Below are 21,220 nucleotides of genomic sequence, written 5' to 3'. Positions count from 1 at the left end.
AACTTCTGAGCCTCTCAGTTGAATTATACAACTCCTTGGTGAACTTTTCTCACCACAGGTAATGAGATTGGCAGTTTCTAGAGCAGTGCAATGTGTCAGCATGAAGTATCTACCACATAGGAATTTTATGAAGATTATATAAGATAATGAGTATAAAGTATGTGACTCGATACTCAGTAAATACTCAGCATTGAGTCAAATACCATTTCACTGAAAACCTACTTCACCCTTGTCTGTCTTATACAAGAAAACAAAAGTGCTTTGAAAATTTTAAAGTAATATAATCATTAGGGAATAATGAAGTTGAAACATTATCATCAACATAATCATTCTTATTTTCATCATCAATGTGGGAGACTATTTTTCATAGATTTAAAGAGGTCTGATCTCTCATCTTATTCTGTTTGTGCTATAAGAGAACAGCTGGGATTGGGTAATTTATAAACAATAGAAATGTTCTCACAGTTTTGGAGGCTGGAAAGTCCAAGATCAAGAAGCCAGTAGGTTCAGTTGTCTGGTGAGGGCTGTATCCTCACATTGCAGAAGGTAGGACAAGTTGAGTAAAGCCTCTTTTATAAGGGCCTTAATTTCATTCATGAGGGCGAAGCCCTTGCAGACTAACTAGCTCTTAACGGCCTCACTTAATACTATTACATTAGCAGCACCTGAACTCTGGGAGGCCAGATTGAAACCACAGCAATATGGATCCTATATGTGTTTTAATTGGGCTCAAAGAACAAATTAATGCCGGGCACAATGGCTCACACCTGCAATCCCAGCACTTTGGGAGGCTGAGGCAAGCAAATTGCTTGAGCCCAGGAGTTTGAGACCAGCCTGGCCAACGCAGCGAAATCCCATCTCAACTAAAAATACAAAAAATAGCCAGGTGTTATGCATGCCTGTAATTCTAGCTACTTGGGAAGCTGAGGCACGAGAACTGCTTGAACCGGGGAGGCAGAGGTTGCAGTGAGTCGAGATCTCACTATTGCACTCCAGCCTGGGCAACAGAGCAAGGCTCTGTCTTAAAAAAAAAAAAAAAAAAATTAAGGCACAAATCCTTCCTTAACAGTACAGGTTGAGTATCCCGTACCTGAAACCAGGAGTGTTTCAGATTGTGAATTTCTTTCTTTGGATTTTAAAATATTTATATAATTACTAGTTGAGCTTCTCAAATCTGAATATCCAAAATCCAAATTGCTTCGATGAGTGTTTCCCTTCAGTATCTTGTTGAGTTCAAAAAGTTTCAGATTTTGGAATATTTACTTTTCTGATTTGGGAGGCTCAACCAGTGTATATTTGTATAGGTTTGATTACAAGGAACGACCACAGAGGCAGGAAAGGCAGCAAAGGAGAGAATTACAGAGACAGAGAAAGGGAAAAATTCAAGGGTGAGAAGAAACATATGAAAGGAAAATTAATAAACCTCATTAAGTTTAACACAATTATTTCTTTTCTTAGATTTTAAAAATTATGGTACATTACAAATAGCCACACATTCTTTGATACTCCTCCCATTGAAAAGTGAAGGTTAATTCCTCTACCTTGAACCTGGGATGGTCTTAGTAACTTGCCTGACCAATAGGATGTTGCAGAAATAACATTTTGGTACTTCTAAGAATATGATGTAAACATCCTTGGAGTTTCTGTCCTAGACTTTTAGATTACTCGCCCTGGAAAAGCTAGCTGCTACATAAGAAATCGTACTACAATGAGACCACTATACAGTTATGAAGCCCTCCATAACTACAGAGACAGGCCATATATAAAACAAGGGAGAGTTGTCCAGGCAACCCCAGTTTTTCAGCTATCCAAGCTCAGGCCCAAGACATGAATGAACATGAACAAAGAAGTCATGTTAGGAGACATATCAGCCCCAGAAGACATACATGGAGAAGATCTAAGGAATTCAACAGACAGCCAGAACTAAGTTGAAAAATGTGGCCCCAATCACCAATTCCAGGCATCTCTAGCCATTCAAGTCACCTAAGCTGAGACTCCAGATACTGCAAAGCAAAAATGCGCTATCTCTCATTATACTCTGCTTGAATTCCTGAGCCACAAATCATAAGCAGAATAGAATGACATTGTTTGGTATCTCCAAGTTTTAGGAAGGTTTGTTAGCAAGCAATAGATAATCAAAATAGACCCCCTATTTGTAAATCAGGTGGGTGCACTTCAGGTAGATTTATGGCTAAGCTATTTAGCTGTCCTTTTTCCCATTAAGTTCACACTCCAAAGTCGCTTACTTACCAAAATTAAGCTACAGTCAGAAAAGCTTGCTACATGACTGACTAAAGAATAAGCACCAAAGCAATATTAAAAGGTCTAACATTAATTTTTCAGAACATCAAATCCTTTTGACAAATTCTTACCAGTGCAAATTCGTGAGATATCCTTCCATCTGGAGGCAGTTTTGCACCAAAACCTAGAGCTGGAAACATTTTATCACTGTCATAATCTTGAACGATTTCTCCCACTGCTTTTAGTGCCATACCATAGGCATTCAGTTGGTAAGGATTCATGTAGTGGAGGGAAGTGGGCTGAGCAGGGTTGCCTGATGACAGAACACATATTTCAAACATATGCAATTAGGCTAAATACATTTAACAAGATTTTTCTTAGTGTCTATTTCAGAACGAAATATTCAAAATTATGTCTTTCTGCCTATATACAGTGTGTCAAATCATTTCTTTTTGGATGGATATTAACATAGGAATATTTGTTACATTATATTAGACATATAGAAAGTTCTAAGATATGCCAAAGCATATGCAGAATTTTTCAGAAATGATTCTTATTTTCAATGCCACAGGCTATTTTTGAGTTTTTGTTCCGGTAGTATAAAAGTACTTTTGTTAATCTTATTTTATTATAATCTTTAACTTTTAAACAAAATCATGCGCCTTTAGCTTGAATCCTTATGCCTATGGCAAGATGACCCAGTAGATTTAATGGACTTCAATAATTATGAAGGCTTTGTAATGTTTTATCACCAATATAAACTGAATATTTGAGAAATATCCCAATTTAGCACTTAAAAAAGGGAAGCATAGTGATTTTCAAGTGCAGGCTGATTAAATATCTAGATCTAAAAAATTCTTCACAACTTTTGAACTAGACATTAAGCTAGGAGCCAGAGGCCAGAGTCAAGTCTTGCCATTTGTACGGCAGCCTCTATAAAATAAATCCTACCACTGTGTTTACCAGGAGGACAAAATGAGATTACATGTTTAAAAGTGATTAAAAATAATACAGCACCATAGTATTGTAAGTTGAACTGCTACAGTTATTATGGTCTGGGTCATTCAGAAGGTTCTGAATTTCAAAGTGCTTATACTGTGTAGGATGTTGCACTTGAATAGCGATGAAATTGACAGAAAGTGTAATGTATTAATATGTGCTACTACTCAAACACATTGAGATTCACATCAAGTTGCCCTAATTACCAGCATAAAGGCAGCCTGAAAGTCCATTTGGTTTCTTAAGTGAAAATGGAAAGTTAAATGAGACTAGACTCCTAACAGCACATAAAGCTCAATTTTACATTAAAGCATTGCCTGAGGAAGAAAAGGCTCAGGGCATAGTTTTTCTGATAAGAAAAAAAAATAATAAAAAGCACTTGAGATCCAAAGAGAAACAAAATAAAGATCTCCCTTTGGATTATCTGACAGGTAATTGTACATATAATATTTTTGTCCTAAAAACAATTAATTGCACTTTTTTTTTTTTTTTTTTTTAAATATCTATTTCCAGGAGTTACCAGCATTCAGGGGCTGGCTCCACAGAACAAAATCACTAAAAAAGTATCTTCTGACCAAAATGGCCTAATGTTCCCCTCAACTTCACGAAACTTGTAGAAAGTTTCTTGTTGACTATAAGACCCAGATTGCTCTTAGAGCTCTCACTTTAGAAAACTTGCAATTGTAAATTTTTCCTCTGCCCCTTTGAGATGTAAATCTTCTATAACCAAGGAGTATCTTTCTCAAGGACACGGAAGGCATTCCTTTGAAATATAAACATCAAGAAAAACAGCAGCCCTATCTTCCAGTCTCCGTGAGAAGATAGAAGCCTAACTTCAATAAGCACCAATTAGCAAACAGAGATGGCCTAAGCACACAAACCAAGTTCCATGCTAATGTCCTCCAGGACTTTTCCAGTAGCTCACCTCAGCAAGCACAAACACTCCCACCTTTTGTTTTGGAGTAGATGAGTTCAATTTTTGTCTTCTATTGTAATAGTCCTGACTCCTTTGCAATGGTCTTAAAGCCTTTCTTGCCTTTTTAATGTGTCCAGTGTGATTTTTTCTTTGACACTTCCTCCTAAAGTAGGGACTTTGCCACTTGATCCACAGCCCAGCGGAATCAGAGATAAAAAATACCATTACTAAACTAAATGGTTATTTAACACAACTCTCATGCCTGAAATCCTAGCACTCTGGGAGGCTGAGGTGGGTGGATAGCTTGAGCCCAGGAGTTCGCAACCAGCCTGGCCAACATGGTGAAACCTTGCCTCTACAAAAAATACAAAAATCAGCTGGGTGTGGTGGCATATGCCTGTAGTCTCAGCTACTCAGGAAGCTGAGATGTGGGAGATCACTTGAGCCCGGGAGGTCAAGGGTTCAGTGAGCCCCTGATAGTGCCACTGTACTCCAGCCTGAGCAACAGAGCAAGGCCCTGTCTCAAAAACAAACATAAACAAACAAACAAACAAACAAACACTTCTCCCAACTCTCAAAGTTGCAAATATAGAAGAGTTTTAACCCAATGGTGAAAGTATGGCAAATACTTTTACTTCACTATGAAAACTGTAAATAAAAAAATACAATTAATACCCCAGAACATATAAACATTTTAACCTATCATGCATAGCTGGGCCCCTTGTACCCAAAGATGTCACCTATCTCTTTCCAGCATCTTCCTCTACACCAGTCTCTTCACATTATTGCTAATGATACTTTCCCTCCCACCTCTACCTCTCAAGTTGCCACCCTGTCCTGAAATTCACCTTCTCCTCCTCCAACTTATGTCTCACCCATACTAGACAACCCTCGTTGTTTATTCCAGCCCTTATTGTCTTTTCTCTTATACTGTTATGGATCTTGTGTTCTGTACCAAAAAAAAAAAAAAAAAAAAGGCAATTTAAAGTATTGAGTCAACTCCTTGAGTCTGGGACAGTGTTTGTATTTCCTCTGTATCTGCAAAGATGCTTATAAACAATGAATTTGTAGTAGGTTAATAACATTGGGGCCCAACTAATAGCCATAATAATTATAACATAGAACCTAACATGTATCGACCACTTGATGCTATAGCTCACTTAATCCTTTCAACAAACTGACAATATAGATACTTTTATTATACCCAATATTATCAAAATTATATCTGATTTTGCTTTAGAGATGTACTATGCCTTTGTAAGAAAATCACAGTTCAATAGAATATTTTTAACAGTTTATTGGGATGTAATGACATAAGTTACATATTAACCATTTAAAATATATAATTCAGCTGGGCATGGTGGCTCATGCCTGTAATCCCAGCACTTTGGGAGGCCAAGGTGGGTGGATCGCTTTGAGTTCAGAAGTTCAAGACCAGCCTGGGCAACATGGCGAAATCTCATCTTTACAAAAACAAAAAAATTAGCCAGGAGTTGGTGGCATGTGCCTCTAGTCCCAGCTACTTGGGAGGCTGAGGCTGGAGAATCGCTTGAGCCCTGGAAGTAGAGGTTGCCGTGAACTGAGATTGCACCACTGTACTCCAGTGTGGGTGACAGAGTGAGACCCCCTCTCAAAAAACAAAACAAAATAAGACAAAACAAAGAACAATTCAATGATGGTTAGTATATTCTTAGTTATGTGCAATCATCACTATAGTGAATTTTAGAACATTTTCATCACTTCAAAAAGAAATTGTACCCATTAGTTACCACCCTAGCCCTAAATAATGAATCATCATCTTTCTGTCTCCAATTTGCCTCTTCTTGACAGTTCATAAAAATAGAATCACGTAATATGTCATCTTTTGTGATTAGCTGCTTTCACTTAGCTGACAGATCTCAACTATCATCTATCTTGTATCATGCATGTATTAGTGCTTTATTATTGTTTATTGCAGAATAGTATTCCATTGTATGGATTTTCTTTATCATTTACCACTTGTTAGACATTTGGGTTGCTTCCACAATTGGGATATTATGCTGTTATATATATTCACGTACGAGTTTTTGTGCTGATATATGTTTTTATGTCTCTTGAGTATATATCTAGGAATGAAATTGCTGGGTCATATGGCAACTCTGTATTTAACAATGTGAGGAACTTAGCAAAGTGTTTTTCTAATGTGGCTGTACCATTTTACATTCCCACTGATACGGTTTGGATGTTTGTCCCCTCCAAATCTCAATGTTGGTGATGGGGCCTGGTGGGAGGTGTTTAGGTCATGGGGTAGGATCCCCCATGAATGGCTTGGTACCATCTTCATGGTAATGAGGGAGTTCTCACTCTGTTAGTTCATGTGAGAGGTGGTTGTTAAAAAGAGCATAGTACCTCCTCCTCCTCTCTCTCTCTCTTGCTCCCACCATGTAATATGCTGGATGCCCCTTTGCATTCCATCATGATTGAAAGCTTCCTGGGCCTCACCAGAAGCCAGGCAAATGCTGGTGCCATGCTTATGCAGCCTGCAGAACTGTGAGCTAAATAAACCTACTTTCTTTATAAATTACCTGGTCTCAGGTATTCCTTTACAGCAATGTGAATGAACTAACACAACCACCAACAATGTTAGGAGGATTCTGATTTCTTCATATCGTCACCAGCACTTGTTATTGGACCGTTTTCTTATAGTCACCCTAGTGGGTATGAAATGATATCTCATTATAGTTTTGATTTGGATCTCCTGATGCCTAAGTTGGCCAAGAATCATTTCATGTGCTTATAGGCCACTTTATATATTCTTCTTTGGAGAAATCTCTATTTAGATCCTTTGCCCACTTTTAACATTGGATTATTTGTCTTTTTTATTGAATTGTAAGTTATTTATATATTCTAGATTCAAGTCCCTCATGAGATGTATGATTTGCAAACATTTTTTTCCACTCTGGGGGATGTCTTTTCATTTTCTTGATAGTGTCCTTCAAAGCATAAAAAGTTTTGATTTTGAAGTTCATTTTATCTATTTTGTTGTTGTTGTTGCTCATGAGTTTGGTGTCTTATTTAAGAATCAACTGCCAAATCCAAGGTCATGAAGATGCAGCCCTCTGTTTTCTTCTGAGAATTATATAGCATTAGCTTTTACATTTAAGTATTTGATCCACTTTGAGTTAATTTTTGTATGTGGGAAGAGTCCAATTTCATGCTTTTGCATGTGGCTATCCAGTTGTCCCAGCACCACTTGCTAAGAAGACCAGTCTTCCCCCATTGCATTGTTTTGGTACTATTCTTGAAATCAGTTGACCTCAGACATCAGGGTTTACTTCTGCAAACTTGTATCCATTTCACTGATCTGTATAATCATCTTTATGCCAATAGGACACCGTCTTAATTACTGTTGCTTTGTAGTAAGTTTTAAAAGTGAGAAATATGACGACTCCTACTTCAATGTTCTTTTTCAAGTTTGCTTTAGCTCTTTTGGGTCCTTTGCAATTTCATATTAATTTCCATATGAATTTCCTCCAAAAAGTCCTTTCAGACTTTGATAAGGATTGCTTTAAATAAATTTCATGTTAATTTCCATATGAATTTCTTCCACAACATCCTTTCAGATTTTGATAAAGATTGCTTTAAATCTGTAGATCACTTTGGTGAATAGTGCCATCTTAACAGTGTGGAGTCTTCTAATCCATTAGCATGGCTGGTTTTTCTCTTTATTTTGATTTTTAATTTATCTCAACAATGTTTTTTTTTTTTTTTTTCCAGAAACTAGTTTGCACTTATCTTGTTTCAGAGTCGTTGGACTATAAGTTTTGCACTTCTCTTGTTTTCCATTCTTTTAACCATATTTGTTTATTTTATGAACAGGTATTCACAATTTCACAATCAGTATACTATAAAAAGACTTCCATAAAGAAGTTACTCTCCAATGTTCTTAGCTCACCTAATTGACTAGTGCTAGTCACCTTCCGTTAGTTCATTATGTATACTTCTAATATTTATGCATTTATATTGTTATGTGCCCCTATTTTTACATAAAGGGCAGCACACTGATAACTGATAACTCTGTTCTCTACTTTGGTCTTTTCATTTAACAATATATCTTAGAAGTCTTTCCATATTAGTAGAAAGAATGGTCCACTTTCCTTTCTTCTCTCTTTTTCCCCTACCCTCCCTCCCTCCCTCCCTCCCTCCCTCCCTCCCTCCCTCCCTTCCTTCCTTCTTTTCCCTCATTCTTTCCTTTTGGTGGCTGCATAGTGTTTCATTCTGTGGCTAAACCACAGTTTATTTTACCAGTACCCAACTGGTATACTCTATGAAGCTGATTTTTTTTTTTTTTTTTTTACAAATTACTATGAACTATGGCATTTTCTGTGAGTGCAGGTAATTCTGTATTACATATATTTCCAGAAGAAGAATTGCCAGTTACATTTATTCATAAGTATAATATTCCTTTTGATACTATGATAAATTGTTTTCTGAATTTCATTTTCTAATTGTTTCTTGGAAGTGCATAAAAGAACTGAGTTTTATATATTGATCTTCTATCCTGAAAACTTGCTGAACTTATTTATTGGTTATAGTAGATTTTCAGTGGATTCCTTAGGGTTTTCTGTATACAAGATCATGCCATCTGCAATAAGGATACTTTTATTTTTCCCCTTCTTATCTGGATATTTTGTATTTAGTTTTCTTGCCTAATGGCCTTGGCTACAACCTCCAGTATAATGTTGGATAGAAGAGGTGGGAGCATACCTTTGTGTCTTGTTTTTTATCTCAGGAGGAAAATGTCAAGCTTTTCACCACTAAGTATCATGTTATTTGTGGACTTTACATAGATTCCCTCATTGGATTAGGAAATCCCTTTCTATTTCTAGTTTGTTGAGTGTTTTTAACATGAAAGTGCACTGGACTTTGTAAAATGTGTTTTCTGCATCAATTGAGATGATTGTGTGGTTTCAGTGTTTTCTTCTCTCGAAAGGGTGTTGATAATGGTTTGGCTGTGTCCCCACCCAAATTTTATCTTGAACTGTAGCTCCCATAATTCCCATGTGCCATGGGAAAGGCCCGGTGGGAGGGAATTGAATCATAGGGGTGGGTCTTTCCCATGTTATTCTCATGATAGTGAATAAGTCTCATAAGATCTGATGGTTTTATAAAGGGGAGTCCCCTTGCAAATGCTCTCTTGCCTGCCACCATGTAAGACGTAACTTTGTTCCTCATTCTCCTTCTGTCATGATTGTGAGGCCTCCCTCGCCATATAGAACTGTGAGTGAATTAAACCTCTTTCCTTCATAAATTACCCAGTCTTGGGTATCTCTTTATTAGCAGCATGAAAGAAGACTAATACAGGTGTGTTATGTTATTTGATTTTTCAATATTAAAAATCCTCTCATTGCAAGGATAAATCTTACTTTGTTAGGGTGTGTAATTCTCTTGGTATCAAGATAATATTAACCTCACAAAATGAGCTGGGAAGTAACCTTCTTTCATATTTCAGAAGAGTCTGTGAAGAATTGGAATTAATTCCTCTTTAGATATTTGTTAGAATTCACCAATGAAGCTCCCTGGCCCTGGGTTGAGATTAACATTGTGGATAGTCTTCTAAAAATCACTAATTCAGTCATTTTACTTGTTATAGGTCTACTATGATTATCTGTTTCTTCTCAAGTCAATGTTTCTTCTCAAATCAAAAATGTTTGTCTTTTTATTGAATAAATTCTTTCTTATCTTAATAGTTGTGCTAGTATTTATCAGTGAACAAAATATAGTATTTTAAAGCGTTGGATTTTAGGTATTATTTCTTTTTGTTTGTTTGTTTTATTTTGTTTTGTTTTTGAGATGGAGTCTCACTGTCGCCCAGTTTGGAGTACAGTGGCGCAATCTTGGCTCACTGAAACCTCTGCCTCTCGGCTTCAAGCAATTCTCCTGCCTCTGCCTCCTGAGTAGCTGGGACTTCAGGTGTGCACCACCATGCTTGGCTAACTTTTGCATTTTTCGCAGAGATGGGGTTCACCATGTTGCCCACGCTGGTCTCAAACTACTGACCTCAGGTGATACGCCCCCCTCAGCCTCCCAAAGTGCTGGTATTACAGGCATGAGCCACCATGCCTGGCCTTAGGTATTATTTCTATGTTCTGTATTATGCTGAATAAAACACGAGTAAAAATGATTAATGGAAACCACACTGTTGGAGAATGAACGTGACATGCAGTGAAAGCTGAATTAGAGTCTGGTCTTATCTGTAGTTCTAACTCTAGAACTAACAAGCCAAGTGTGTTTATTAGTAAAAATATTTCCTGGATCTGAGGGTCCTCACTTGTATAAGAGGAGGGTTCAATTAAGTGATTTCTAAGGTACTTTCTTCCCTAAAATTTCTTTTATTTTGTAAAATGTGAATCATTGTGAGATAAATATGAAATAAAGACAATATAAGGTGGGATCCATAGATATAATAAGCCATTTGAAAGAAAAAATAGACAAATATAAACTAGTGGCAACTTCTGGTAAAAGTTACATAATGAGGTTCACATTCTGATGATACATAATAACTAATTTCAAATGATTGTTCTGTTTGAAATAAAGTCGCTTCAACATAAAAGTCCACTATCTTTTTTTTCTTAAAAGGGTTAATACATAAATTATGAATATCCATACATGGACTGTTACATATCAGTCCCTCTAAGTGAATTAGATATTAATGTGTTAACATGAATAATTATTAAAAATTAATAATTGAGTAAATGTGAACCAACTTTATAAAGGACAGATATTGTTGAATTATATTTATATAAATTCATACATACAAAAGTACTATAAAAATGAGGATTATCACTTGATACACTTCAGAATTATAGTTATATAAAGAAAAGAACAGAGGGTAGGAGAATGGGTCAGAGATATACAATAGGCTTCAGTACATCTAAAATTTGTATTCTTTTAAACACATGTAAAACAATGATAATATTTCAATATATAATAAATCTGAATGATACTATTAGCATTTTTCTTATATTATTTCTAGCCTTTTGTATATCTGAACTATTTCACAACATTAAAAAGAAAGAAAAATTTATGTATATTTTATATGGAAAGCTTCAGAAGTATATGAATATAGGAATAAATTAACACTCATGAAAATATAAATTTATATTTCATGTAATTGCTGATGATTTTTATCAGGGGATAACCAAACCACTCACCATTTGATGCTGTAAAATCAATAGCCACTGTGAAATTGATTTGCGTCCTGAAATAGAAGTAAACAAGAATCATTAATAATGAAACAACCTGATAAAAGGAGTTTCTTTTCCATTTGGGTTATATGTTTTAATGTCACTAATTTCTCAAACGTTAATTAGGAGCGATATATTACAGTACATATTGCATAGCATCAGAAAGGCAGTTTTACATGGTAAGAACTTGGCAAAAATGTATTTATAGTTACATATATTTATAGTCACATAAAATGAAAACTAAAGTCTCAGGAATAAAAGTAGCTCCTATTTTGGAGTATGATAACTAAGTAAGTGACTCATAACAAAGTAGTCAAAATGCAAATAATTGTTTTCCAGCCTCAATGCCACCATTTATTATTAATTTATCTGTTTCCAAAATTGTTCTGTAGTAATCATGAAATTAGCATGCCCTTAAAAGTGTTGCATTGCTAAAATCATCTCTAAAAACGTCATTCCTTAAACTAATTCTATTTAACAATCCCCCAAACACAAGATTTTCTCCAGCATCCCTTCCTGATAAAACTCACAAGAAGCTAGGCGTTGAAGGAACACTCCGCGAAATAATAAGGGCCATCTATGACAAATTCACAGCCAACATCATACTGAATGGGCAAAAACTGGAAACATTCCTCTTGAGAACTGGAACAAGTCAAGGATGCCCACTCTCACCACTCCTATTCCACATAGTACTGGAAGAGCTGGCCAGAGCAATTTGGCAAGAGAAAGAAATAAAAGGCATCCAAATGGGAAAATAAGTCAAACCATCTCTCTTCACGGACCATACAATTCTGTACCTAGAAAATCCTAAATACTACACTAAAAGGCTCCTGGAACTGATAAATTCTGCAAAGTTTCAGGATACAAAATCATGTACAAAAATCAGTAGCATGTTTATACACCAGTAACGTTCAAGATGAGGGCTAAATGAAGAATGCAATCCCATTCACAAGAGTGACACACAAAAAATAAATATATATAGGAATAAATCTAACCAAGGCAGTGAAATATATCTACCAGGAGAACCATAAAACACTTCAAAAGAAATCATAGAACATAACAAAAGAAAAAACATTCCATACTCATGCATTGGAACAATCAAAATTATTACAATGGGCACACTGCCCAAAACAATCTAAATATTCAATGCTATTCCTATCAAACTACTAACGTCATTTTCCACAGAATTGGGAAAAACTATTCTAAAGTTCCTAGGGAACCCAGAAAGAGCCTGAAGAGTCAAAGCAATCTTAAGCAAAAAGAACAAAGCCAGAGGCATCACATTACCTGACTTTTTAGTATAAGACTAACCAAAACAGCATAGCACTGGTACAAAAACAGACACACAGACCAATGGAACAGAATAGAGAGCCCAGAGATAAAGCTGCACATCTATAGATATCTGATCTTGGACAAAGTTGACTAAAATAAGCAATGGGGAAATTTACTGAATAGCATTTTATTGAAAGCATCTATTTCACAAATGGTGCTAGAATAACTGGCTGGCCACATGCAGAAGAATGAAACTTGACCCCTACCTTTCACCATATACAAAAATTATTAAATCAAGAAGGATTAAAGATTTAAGTATGAGACCTCAAACTATAATTATCCTAGAAGAAAACCTTGAAAACACCATTCTGGATATTGGCCTTGGGAAATAATTTATGACTAAATCCTCAAAAGTAATCATAACAAAAACAAAATTGATAAGTAGGACCTAATTAATCTAAAGAGCATCTGCACAACAAAAGAAACTATCAATAGAGTGAACAGACAACCTAGAGAATGGGAGAAAATATTCACAAACTATGCATCTGACGAAAGTCTGATATCCAGAATCTACAAGGAACTTAAACCAACAAGCAAAAAACCCAATTAAAAAATGAGCAAAAGACATGAACAGACACTTCTAAACTAGCCAACATACATGAAAAAATGCTTCACACCAGTAATCATCAGAGAAATGCAGATCACAAGCACAATGAGATAACATCTCACGTTAGTCAGAATGGCTCTTACAACAGTGTCAAAAAACAACAGAGGTTGGCCAGGCTGTGGAAGAAAGGGAAGAATGCTTATACAATGTTGGTGAGAATGTAAACTAGTTCCAGCCACTGTGGAAAGCAGTTTGGAGTTTTCTCAAAGAACTTAGAACTACCACTGGACTCAGCAATCCCATCACTGGGCATAAACCCAAAAGAAAACAAATCATTTTACCAAAAAGACACATGCACTCCATGTTCATTGCAGCATCATTCAGAATAGTGAAGACATGGAGCTAACCTAGCTGCTCATCAACAGTGGATTAGATATTAAAAAATGTGGTACATACACACCATGGAATGCTACACAGACACAATAAAGAATAAAGTCATGCCCTTTGCAGCAACTTGGATATAGCTGGAGACGAATACCCTAGGCAAATTAATGCAGGGACAGAAAGCAAACACCACACATTCTTCCCTATAAGTGTGATCTAAACATTGGGTACTCATGGACATAAAGATGGCAACAACAGACACTGGTGACTATTAGAGGAGAGAAGAAAGAAGGATGTCTTGAGAGCTGAAAAATGAACTGTTGGGTACTATGCTCAGTACCTGGGTGACGGGATCATTTGTACCCTTAACCTCAGCATCACACAATATATCCAGGTAACAAACATGCACATGTAACTCTTGAATCTAAAAGAAAAGGTGAAAAAAGAAACAAACAGGATTTTCTTTTGTTTTCTTCAGAAATGAAGTATTTCAGACACTAGTAGTCTCCCATTGCTCACAGCATTTCTCTCTGTGTGTTTTTGTGTATGTGTATGTGTATGTGTGCATGTGTGTGTGGTGTATTTACAGATATAAATACAGATATGTAGTGATTGATGAAATATGTTACAAAATGCTCCTCAACTTGCAGTGGGGTTACATCCTGATAAATCAACCATAAGTTGAAAACACTGTAAGACAAATGCATTTAAATACCTTACCTAAGGAAAGTCATAGTTAACTCTAGCCTATTTTATTGTGCTCTGAATGCTTCCATTAGCCTATAGTTGGGCAAAATAATCTGGCAACACAGTACACTTTGGAGTATCAGTTGTTTACCCAGTGATCCTGTGGCCGACTGGGAGCTGTGGCCACTGCCCAGCATCAGGAGAGCATATCATACTGCTTTTCTTTCTACTGAATGCATATTGATTTTGCACCATGGTAAAGAAAAATCTTGTTGAACTATTGTAACTTGGGGACCGTGTGTGTGTGTGTATATATATATGTGTGTGTGTGTGTGTATACATATTTCAGCACATGGTTGTTACCCAAAGTTATTTTACTGAATTAGTTTAGTTTTTTTTTCTGATGGAAACTAATGAGGTGGTGGCATTCACATAAGAAATTCACTTTTTTGAGCATACCTATGACTCTATATGTAATTCCATCTCTTTCTTCCCAGAGAAAATATACAAACACAAATACATGACAATGCTATAAATACTGTAATAACCTGGAATCACATTTAATCTACAAAATAATTTTTAATTAAAAGTAAATCATCTGAAAACGAGTACCTTATTTTTTTTTTTAGCAACAAATTACTTTTGATCACACAGCACAATTGATTTAACACTTTGAAGTTTGGAACTATTGGATAAATAATGATGGGATTTAAATAAAGCAATCTGATTCTGCTATTACAGCATAGGGTCCCTTGTAGTTCTCTTTGTAAAAACTATAGTGATATTTCCTTCTTTCTCCAAATATCCAGCCTGGAAAGACCTAAATGCAATGCAGGTATTGAATCAAATTCACACATTGTTTTTTTTTTCCCCTACGGAAACAACAACCTTTCTTGCTTACATTTAACAAAAACTAGTATAGATTCCCGTTATATGAATAGTTATATGGTATTTTTTTCTCAGAGCAGAAATCAGGTTTATAGGCTAAGAATATAGGCTAATTTGGAGCATAATACTAACCAGCATGAACCTAAGTGAGTACAAATTTAAAAAAAAAGAATATAGTAAGACTTCTGGGAGAACATTTTCAGATAAAAGCCCCTTTGAGGGACTGAAAAGAACAATCACCATCAGCACACTGCTTTGTCATGCTGTGGTAGGGAGAGAAATGACTGTGACACACAGCAGTATGGTAGATTAGAAAGGGTGTGGATTTTGAATCTGAATGAACTGGGTTTGAGTCCCAGCAACCTAGTTGGTGACCTTAGCCAAATTTCAAAACTCTTGGAGGGCAGGTACCTGGACCATAGAAATGAAATGAGAACTGAAAGGAAACAACATGAGATATTACATACATGTTTTATTTTACACACATAATATATATACATATATCATAAGATATTCACATTATATATATCACACATTATATATAATGTGATGTTACATGGCTACTACCAGTTAACCACACAATAATTTTAAAGAGAAGATACTATCATCTTCTTTTTACAGAGAAGGAAATCTATGCTTACAAAACTTAATAATTTCCACACCAGTAATAAACAAGAACACTGGAATTTGAATTCACATTCAACTACAAAGACCATAATCATAACCTCTATACTAATCTGTTTCTCCAGTTAAATATTTGCAAACTTCCTGGCTATAATAGGCACACAATAAAGGATATGGATTCTATTATTAATATTATGCTGCAATCCTGGAAAAAATTCTACATAGATGTTCTTAATGGTAAAAAAAAAATCTGGATATAATCTCATGCTTGGGCAAATTTTTCCTTCTATCAAATATGTTATCAAATATATAACTAAAATAATCTGTATATATTCTTTTTTGTTATTTTATTCAAATAACACCTCATTAGGAATAAAAAATAACTTTGAGCTTTAAGAATATATGTTTTAACAGACTATAAAGATCAATTTGGAAGTCCAGTCTTTGGTTCAATGTCAATACACTGTAGGAAAATACACATTATTATCTTGATTCAACTCTCTCTTGTAACAGCATCTGCACAACGCTTTCCACATATTGAAACCTCATGGTATTTGCTGGACGAATGGATACATTTGTTTTATGATTGTTTCTAACTTTTTCTCCAGGGTAGCCCAGGATGTGTGGCATAACCTTCAACTTCCTAGAAGCACTGGTTGCAGACACAAGACTTCAGTAGTCATAGATGCAAAGGTCCTCTCAAAGCCAAAGTTGTGCCTACCAAAGCTATAAAGAAAAGTTATGGCTATTCACTAAAGAACCATACATAAGAGTTAAAAAGAAGGAGAGAGCAGAGGCCAGGCACAGTGGATCACACTTATAATCCCAGCATTCTGAGAGGCTGAGGTGGGAGGATCACTTGAAGCCAGGAGTTCAAGACCAGCCTGGGCAACATATTGGGACCCAGTCTGAATACAAACTTTAAAAAATAACCAGGTGGGGTGGTGTACACTTGTAGTCCCAACTACATAGGAGGCTGAGGTGTGATGATTTCTTCAGCCTAGGAATTTGAGGCTGCAGTGAGCTATAATTGCACTATTGCACTCCAGCTTGGGCAACAGAGTGAGACACTATTAAAAAATGAAAATAAAAAGGAGCAGATATTTAGAATTAAACTCACTTGCTAAAACTATAAATAGCTAAACTACATTACAAAACTATGTAGACTATGTACAACAAAACAATGAACTGTAGAAAAGAAGAAAAGAAAAAGAGAGGGAAGGAAGGAAGAAGAACGAAAGGCAGGACCAATGAGCACTGTTGAAATCCAGGGCACTTTTTGTATCTACAACTACTGAAGTCTTGTATCTGCAACCAATGCTTCTAGGAAGTTGATGGTTATGCTACACATCCTAGGCTACCCTGAAGAACAAGTTAGAAACAATCATAAAACAAATGTGTCCACTTGCCCAGTAAATACAGTGAGGTGGTTTCCAATATGTGGAAACTTATACTCTTAAGCTTAAGTATAAAAGGTGGATGCATTCGTTTAGCACTAAATGATAAATAAGACCATTTGGTAATTACAGTGCAACATAGACACTCAATGAGTAAAGCAGAATCCTGAAGCATATTTGATGACTGATTGATGACAAGATTTGGTTAATTCTTTGTCTCATTCTGCATGTCAGGAAGAATCTCTCGCCTTTATTACTTTGAATCAGCAGCAGCATTCAGCTGAGAAGGAAAATACCATGGCTTACTAAATAAAGCAGCTCATGGTAGCGATGGTCACTAGGCTAACTACTATCATACCATTGAGATTTTTCTACTTAGAAAACCACAGTTCAACAACGATTTATGGAGCACCTTCCAACGGCCAAGCACTGTGCTGTAGGATCAAGAGAAAGGAGCAAATGAAACACCATTCTTGAACTCACAGGGCAAAACTCCAGTTTTATATTGTTAAAAAACAATGACAAAGATAACACAGCATTTTATCATTGAATTCAAAATCAATAGCATAACCTAAAACTCACCTGCACATTTACTGTGAACATCAGTTTGTTCAACCCCATGATTCCTAAGGGTTTCAATTCATATTATAATACATACTTATCAAATCAAGTGCCATACTCTATGTATTTAGAAAATAATAACTGATAAAAATTTTAAAGAAAGTTCCTAGCAATACTATAACCTCAAGTTATAAAACAGGTTTCTTGAAGACTTTAATAAACAATCTGTTATGAAAGTAAACCAAACAACATTTCAGTCAGTCAAGTTGTTACCCTTTTTCATTCTCTAATATTGCTTGAAGCCTAATGTTAGAGGAAAAAAATCAATCATGTGTCAAAGTAAAAAAAAAAATCCAAATTTATACAAGATTACTCCTGACAGAATATTCATAAACAATCACATTTAAATCCTCGAAATATCTTGTTTAGGAAGTGTTACTTTAGCTGTCATTTTATGTTTCAGAAGCAGAAAAGACAGAAGGATTTCATAAAATCCAGTTAGCAGCATTATATTTTAGAATATAAAAAAGTTATGCCTGCCAAATTGCATGAGTTAGTACTAACATCTCATGAGACTTCCCAATACATATGTCCTAGTACTACTAAAATATGCACTTGGAAAATGTCCCTATTTTACTCTACCATCTTTCCAAAAGCTGTGAATGACAGAGAAATCAGATGTCAAGATGAGAATAATTTACTAGAACAGCAAAGATCCACAGGAAACAAGTATATATGGGAGTATCAAAGAAAACTAGACACACATGTACATATACAGAGAGTAATACCATCTTACACGTGTTTTCTACAGCTGTTATTATGAATTCATTACAGAGAACTAACAAAACTCTGATGGGGATGTGCATAAGGCTTGTTTTCCTTTCTTACCAATTTCAAATCTGGTTCAGTTGCACAAAGCGAACTTTGTAAATTATACAATGAATTTCTCCCACTCCTCTTTAAATTAATCTTGACAAACAGATTCAGATCCACTAGCTGTTGGTATCTAGAACTCAAAAATGTAGTTGGGATGCCCATCCAACAATAATATTCCTCTCATTCTTTCCATGTTGGTATCAGGACTATGCTTCTGCCTTGATTTACCAATATGCATTCTAGTTCACACTTTGGTTATGGAACACGTCCTGAAGCCCTGGTGCACTTGCCTCAAACATTGTCATCCAACCTAACCCTTCTTGACCTTCTTTCACCATGGGCTAAACTCTGAGCCCTTTTCTGTCTTGTCTTCTTGCTTTTCTTAAAAGTGGTTCAACTACCTGAATGGCAATGCAGACAGATGCCTGATTCCAAACTTTGCTGCATCTTCAAAATTCTAGCATCCCATGCCCATGAACTACTCAGTGAATTAAGATCTTGCCAAGTAATATATCCTAGAATGAGGGCAGGTTTTGAGATGCACAAATGCAATTCAGATATAAATACCTTCACTTATGATTCATGTGACCTTGAGAAAACTATTCGACCTTCTGCAGCTCACTTGTAAAGAATTATAAAACCTTCCTTGGATTGTTGCTGTGAGGACCATAAAAGCACCTGTCCTTTAGAAGGCCCATTAAGTAGTTGATTCATTATTATCACGATTACTGATACTAGTTTTTCAGAACCTGAGTTTAGCATACTTCTTTGAATACTGGATTGTATAATGCTTATCAAATTTCTGGGTCTACCAGAGGTTCGGGTTATTTCTCAGTATCTGACCTTCCCATGTCAGATTTCCTTTCCTTCACACCCACTAATAAGGTCCCAACCTGCCCAACCCAAAACTGCACTATGAATTTATGATCTAACCTTATTAGGTGTTATCTAGGTACTTCCTCAAACAAAATTCTACTGCATGAAGTAATTGTAAACTTTGACTTTTGCCTTATTTTCTATCCTTTCTTTCCTTCACACACTCTGGATTCCTGGGGATCAGTGAAATGTCAAAAGTAACAGTAAAAAAAAAATAACTGGAGACAAGAGATATGATTCCTCAACTTTTTATTCTTCATTCTTACTGAATCCAGTTTTTACAAATCAACAAAACTTTCTAATTTCTCTAGACTTTGAAGATTGATTTCTATATTTTTTCACACAATAATACTACTCCAAAATACAACTTCACAAGGAGGCTAGCTTATCTTCGTGCAACTCAAGAACACCTTATCAAAAAGGTATGCAAAACTGCTAATCTTTTTTCTAACCAATAGTTAGAAAATATATGTGACATAATCAAAATAAACTAACAAAATAATCAACCCCAAACCAAAAATGTAAGCACTGTCCATCAAAATCCCATTTAAAATGAGGTAGGTGCCAGAGACGTAATGCCTGCCTAGTAGGAAGATAGTGAACTCTTGAGTCATATAGACTGGAGTTTGAATCCCAGAATCACCACTAGCTAGCTAGTTGTGACTCCTTGCAAAACTATCAACTCTCTGGGTCTCAGTTTTCTCATGATAGATAGGTAACAACCACTTTGAAGGAGACTTCTAAATGTTAGAAATAAAACTCTAAAGTACTTGCACATAGCAAATACTCTACATGCTGGAAGACGAATTCCTTGAGTAACCCATGCCATTTTCTCCTGGTTCACAATAATCCTCTTCTCTGTTGGGTCAGAAGAGAGTTCCTTCTTTATATTAACATAAATTTATCTTTCATTAGTCCTTCCTGTAATGTGGGTTAGTGATGTATCAAGGGTGGGGCAATGAAGCTCCAACCAGTACAGGCAGTAGAGGGGTACACTGTCTGTACAGAACTTAAATATAGTAATATATCTTGTGCATATGCAAACTACATTTTAATATCACCATACACTAGCAATTCTAAGCAATGTCAGTGACAAACTTTTTCCCACCCTACTACCTCCTGCCTTTGGTGAGCTACTGTTTTTATGTATTTCTGTTTCTCCTGCTCCCAGCCCCCAACCTTTTAATTGCCCTCAACTATGAAACTATTTTAGAAATAGCAAAGTGTGTTGTTTACAAAAGAATAATTTCACAGACGTAGATGATAAAATTTTGTTCCTACAAAAGTTTCTAAGTTTCAAAGAAAAGTTATATGTTTAAAGAGGAAATTATTAGCACATCATCAGGAGGGAAAGATGTAAAGTTGTTTTTCTAGTATTAATAATAGTTTTACAAAAATTCATTGCTGTTGCATCACTCAGTTCTTTCAGTTTTCACTGTGTGTGGCTAAAAGTGCACACTGTAACCAAGCAACCTAGCTATGAAACTGCCCAATACCAACAGAGTGTCAATATTTGGCAAGATTAGTGCTAACCCTGATGATGAGACATACCTGAAGAGTTTCCTTTGACTTTGAAATGGAGGACTCTGAAAAAACTTATCTGCAGCATAACATAAACTGGCAATGAAATCACCATCATAAAGTATGTAACTAGACATCTCTATGC

The 21,220-nt window shown here is 35.8% G+C and overlaps 1 protein-coding gene across 4 annotated transcripts in view; it reads right to left on the bottom strand.

Moving 5' to 3' along the window:
- The window catches only part of LOC105496899 (copine 8), a 240,662-nt gene that overhangs the window by 39,421 nt on the left and 180,021 nt on the right, over positions 1-21,220 (bottom strand). For 3 of the 4 annotated variants that reach the window (XM_071071896.1, XM_071071895.1, XM_024797622.2), the window contains 3 exons: positions 13,986-14,069; positions 11,350-11,396; positions 2,373-2,554 (listed from right to left, as the gene is read on the bottom strand). In XM_071071896.1, coding sequence (XP_070927997.1) covers positions 2,373-2,554; positions 11,350-11,396; positions 13,986-14,069 — 313 coding nt within the window. The remainder of the gene's footprint in view (positions 1-2,372; positions 2,555-11,349; positions 11,397-13,985; positions 14,070-21,220) is intronic. The other variant, XM_011767544.3, reaches the window with a different exon arrangement.

The sequence above is a fragment of the Macaca nemestrina genome, chromosome 10 (assembly GCF_043159975.1).
Source record: "Macaca nemestrina isolate mMacNem1 chromosome 10, mMacNem.hap1, whole genome shotgun sequence".
Taxonomy (NCBI): domain Eukaryota; kingdom Metazoa; phylum Chordata; class Mammalia; order Primates; family Cercopithecidae; genus Macaca; species Macaca nemestrina.
The sequence above is the reverse complement of the archived record's forward strand: the minus strand, read 5'-3'. Positions and strand labels throughout refer to the sequence as shown.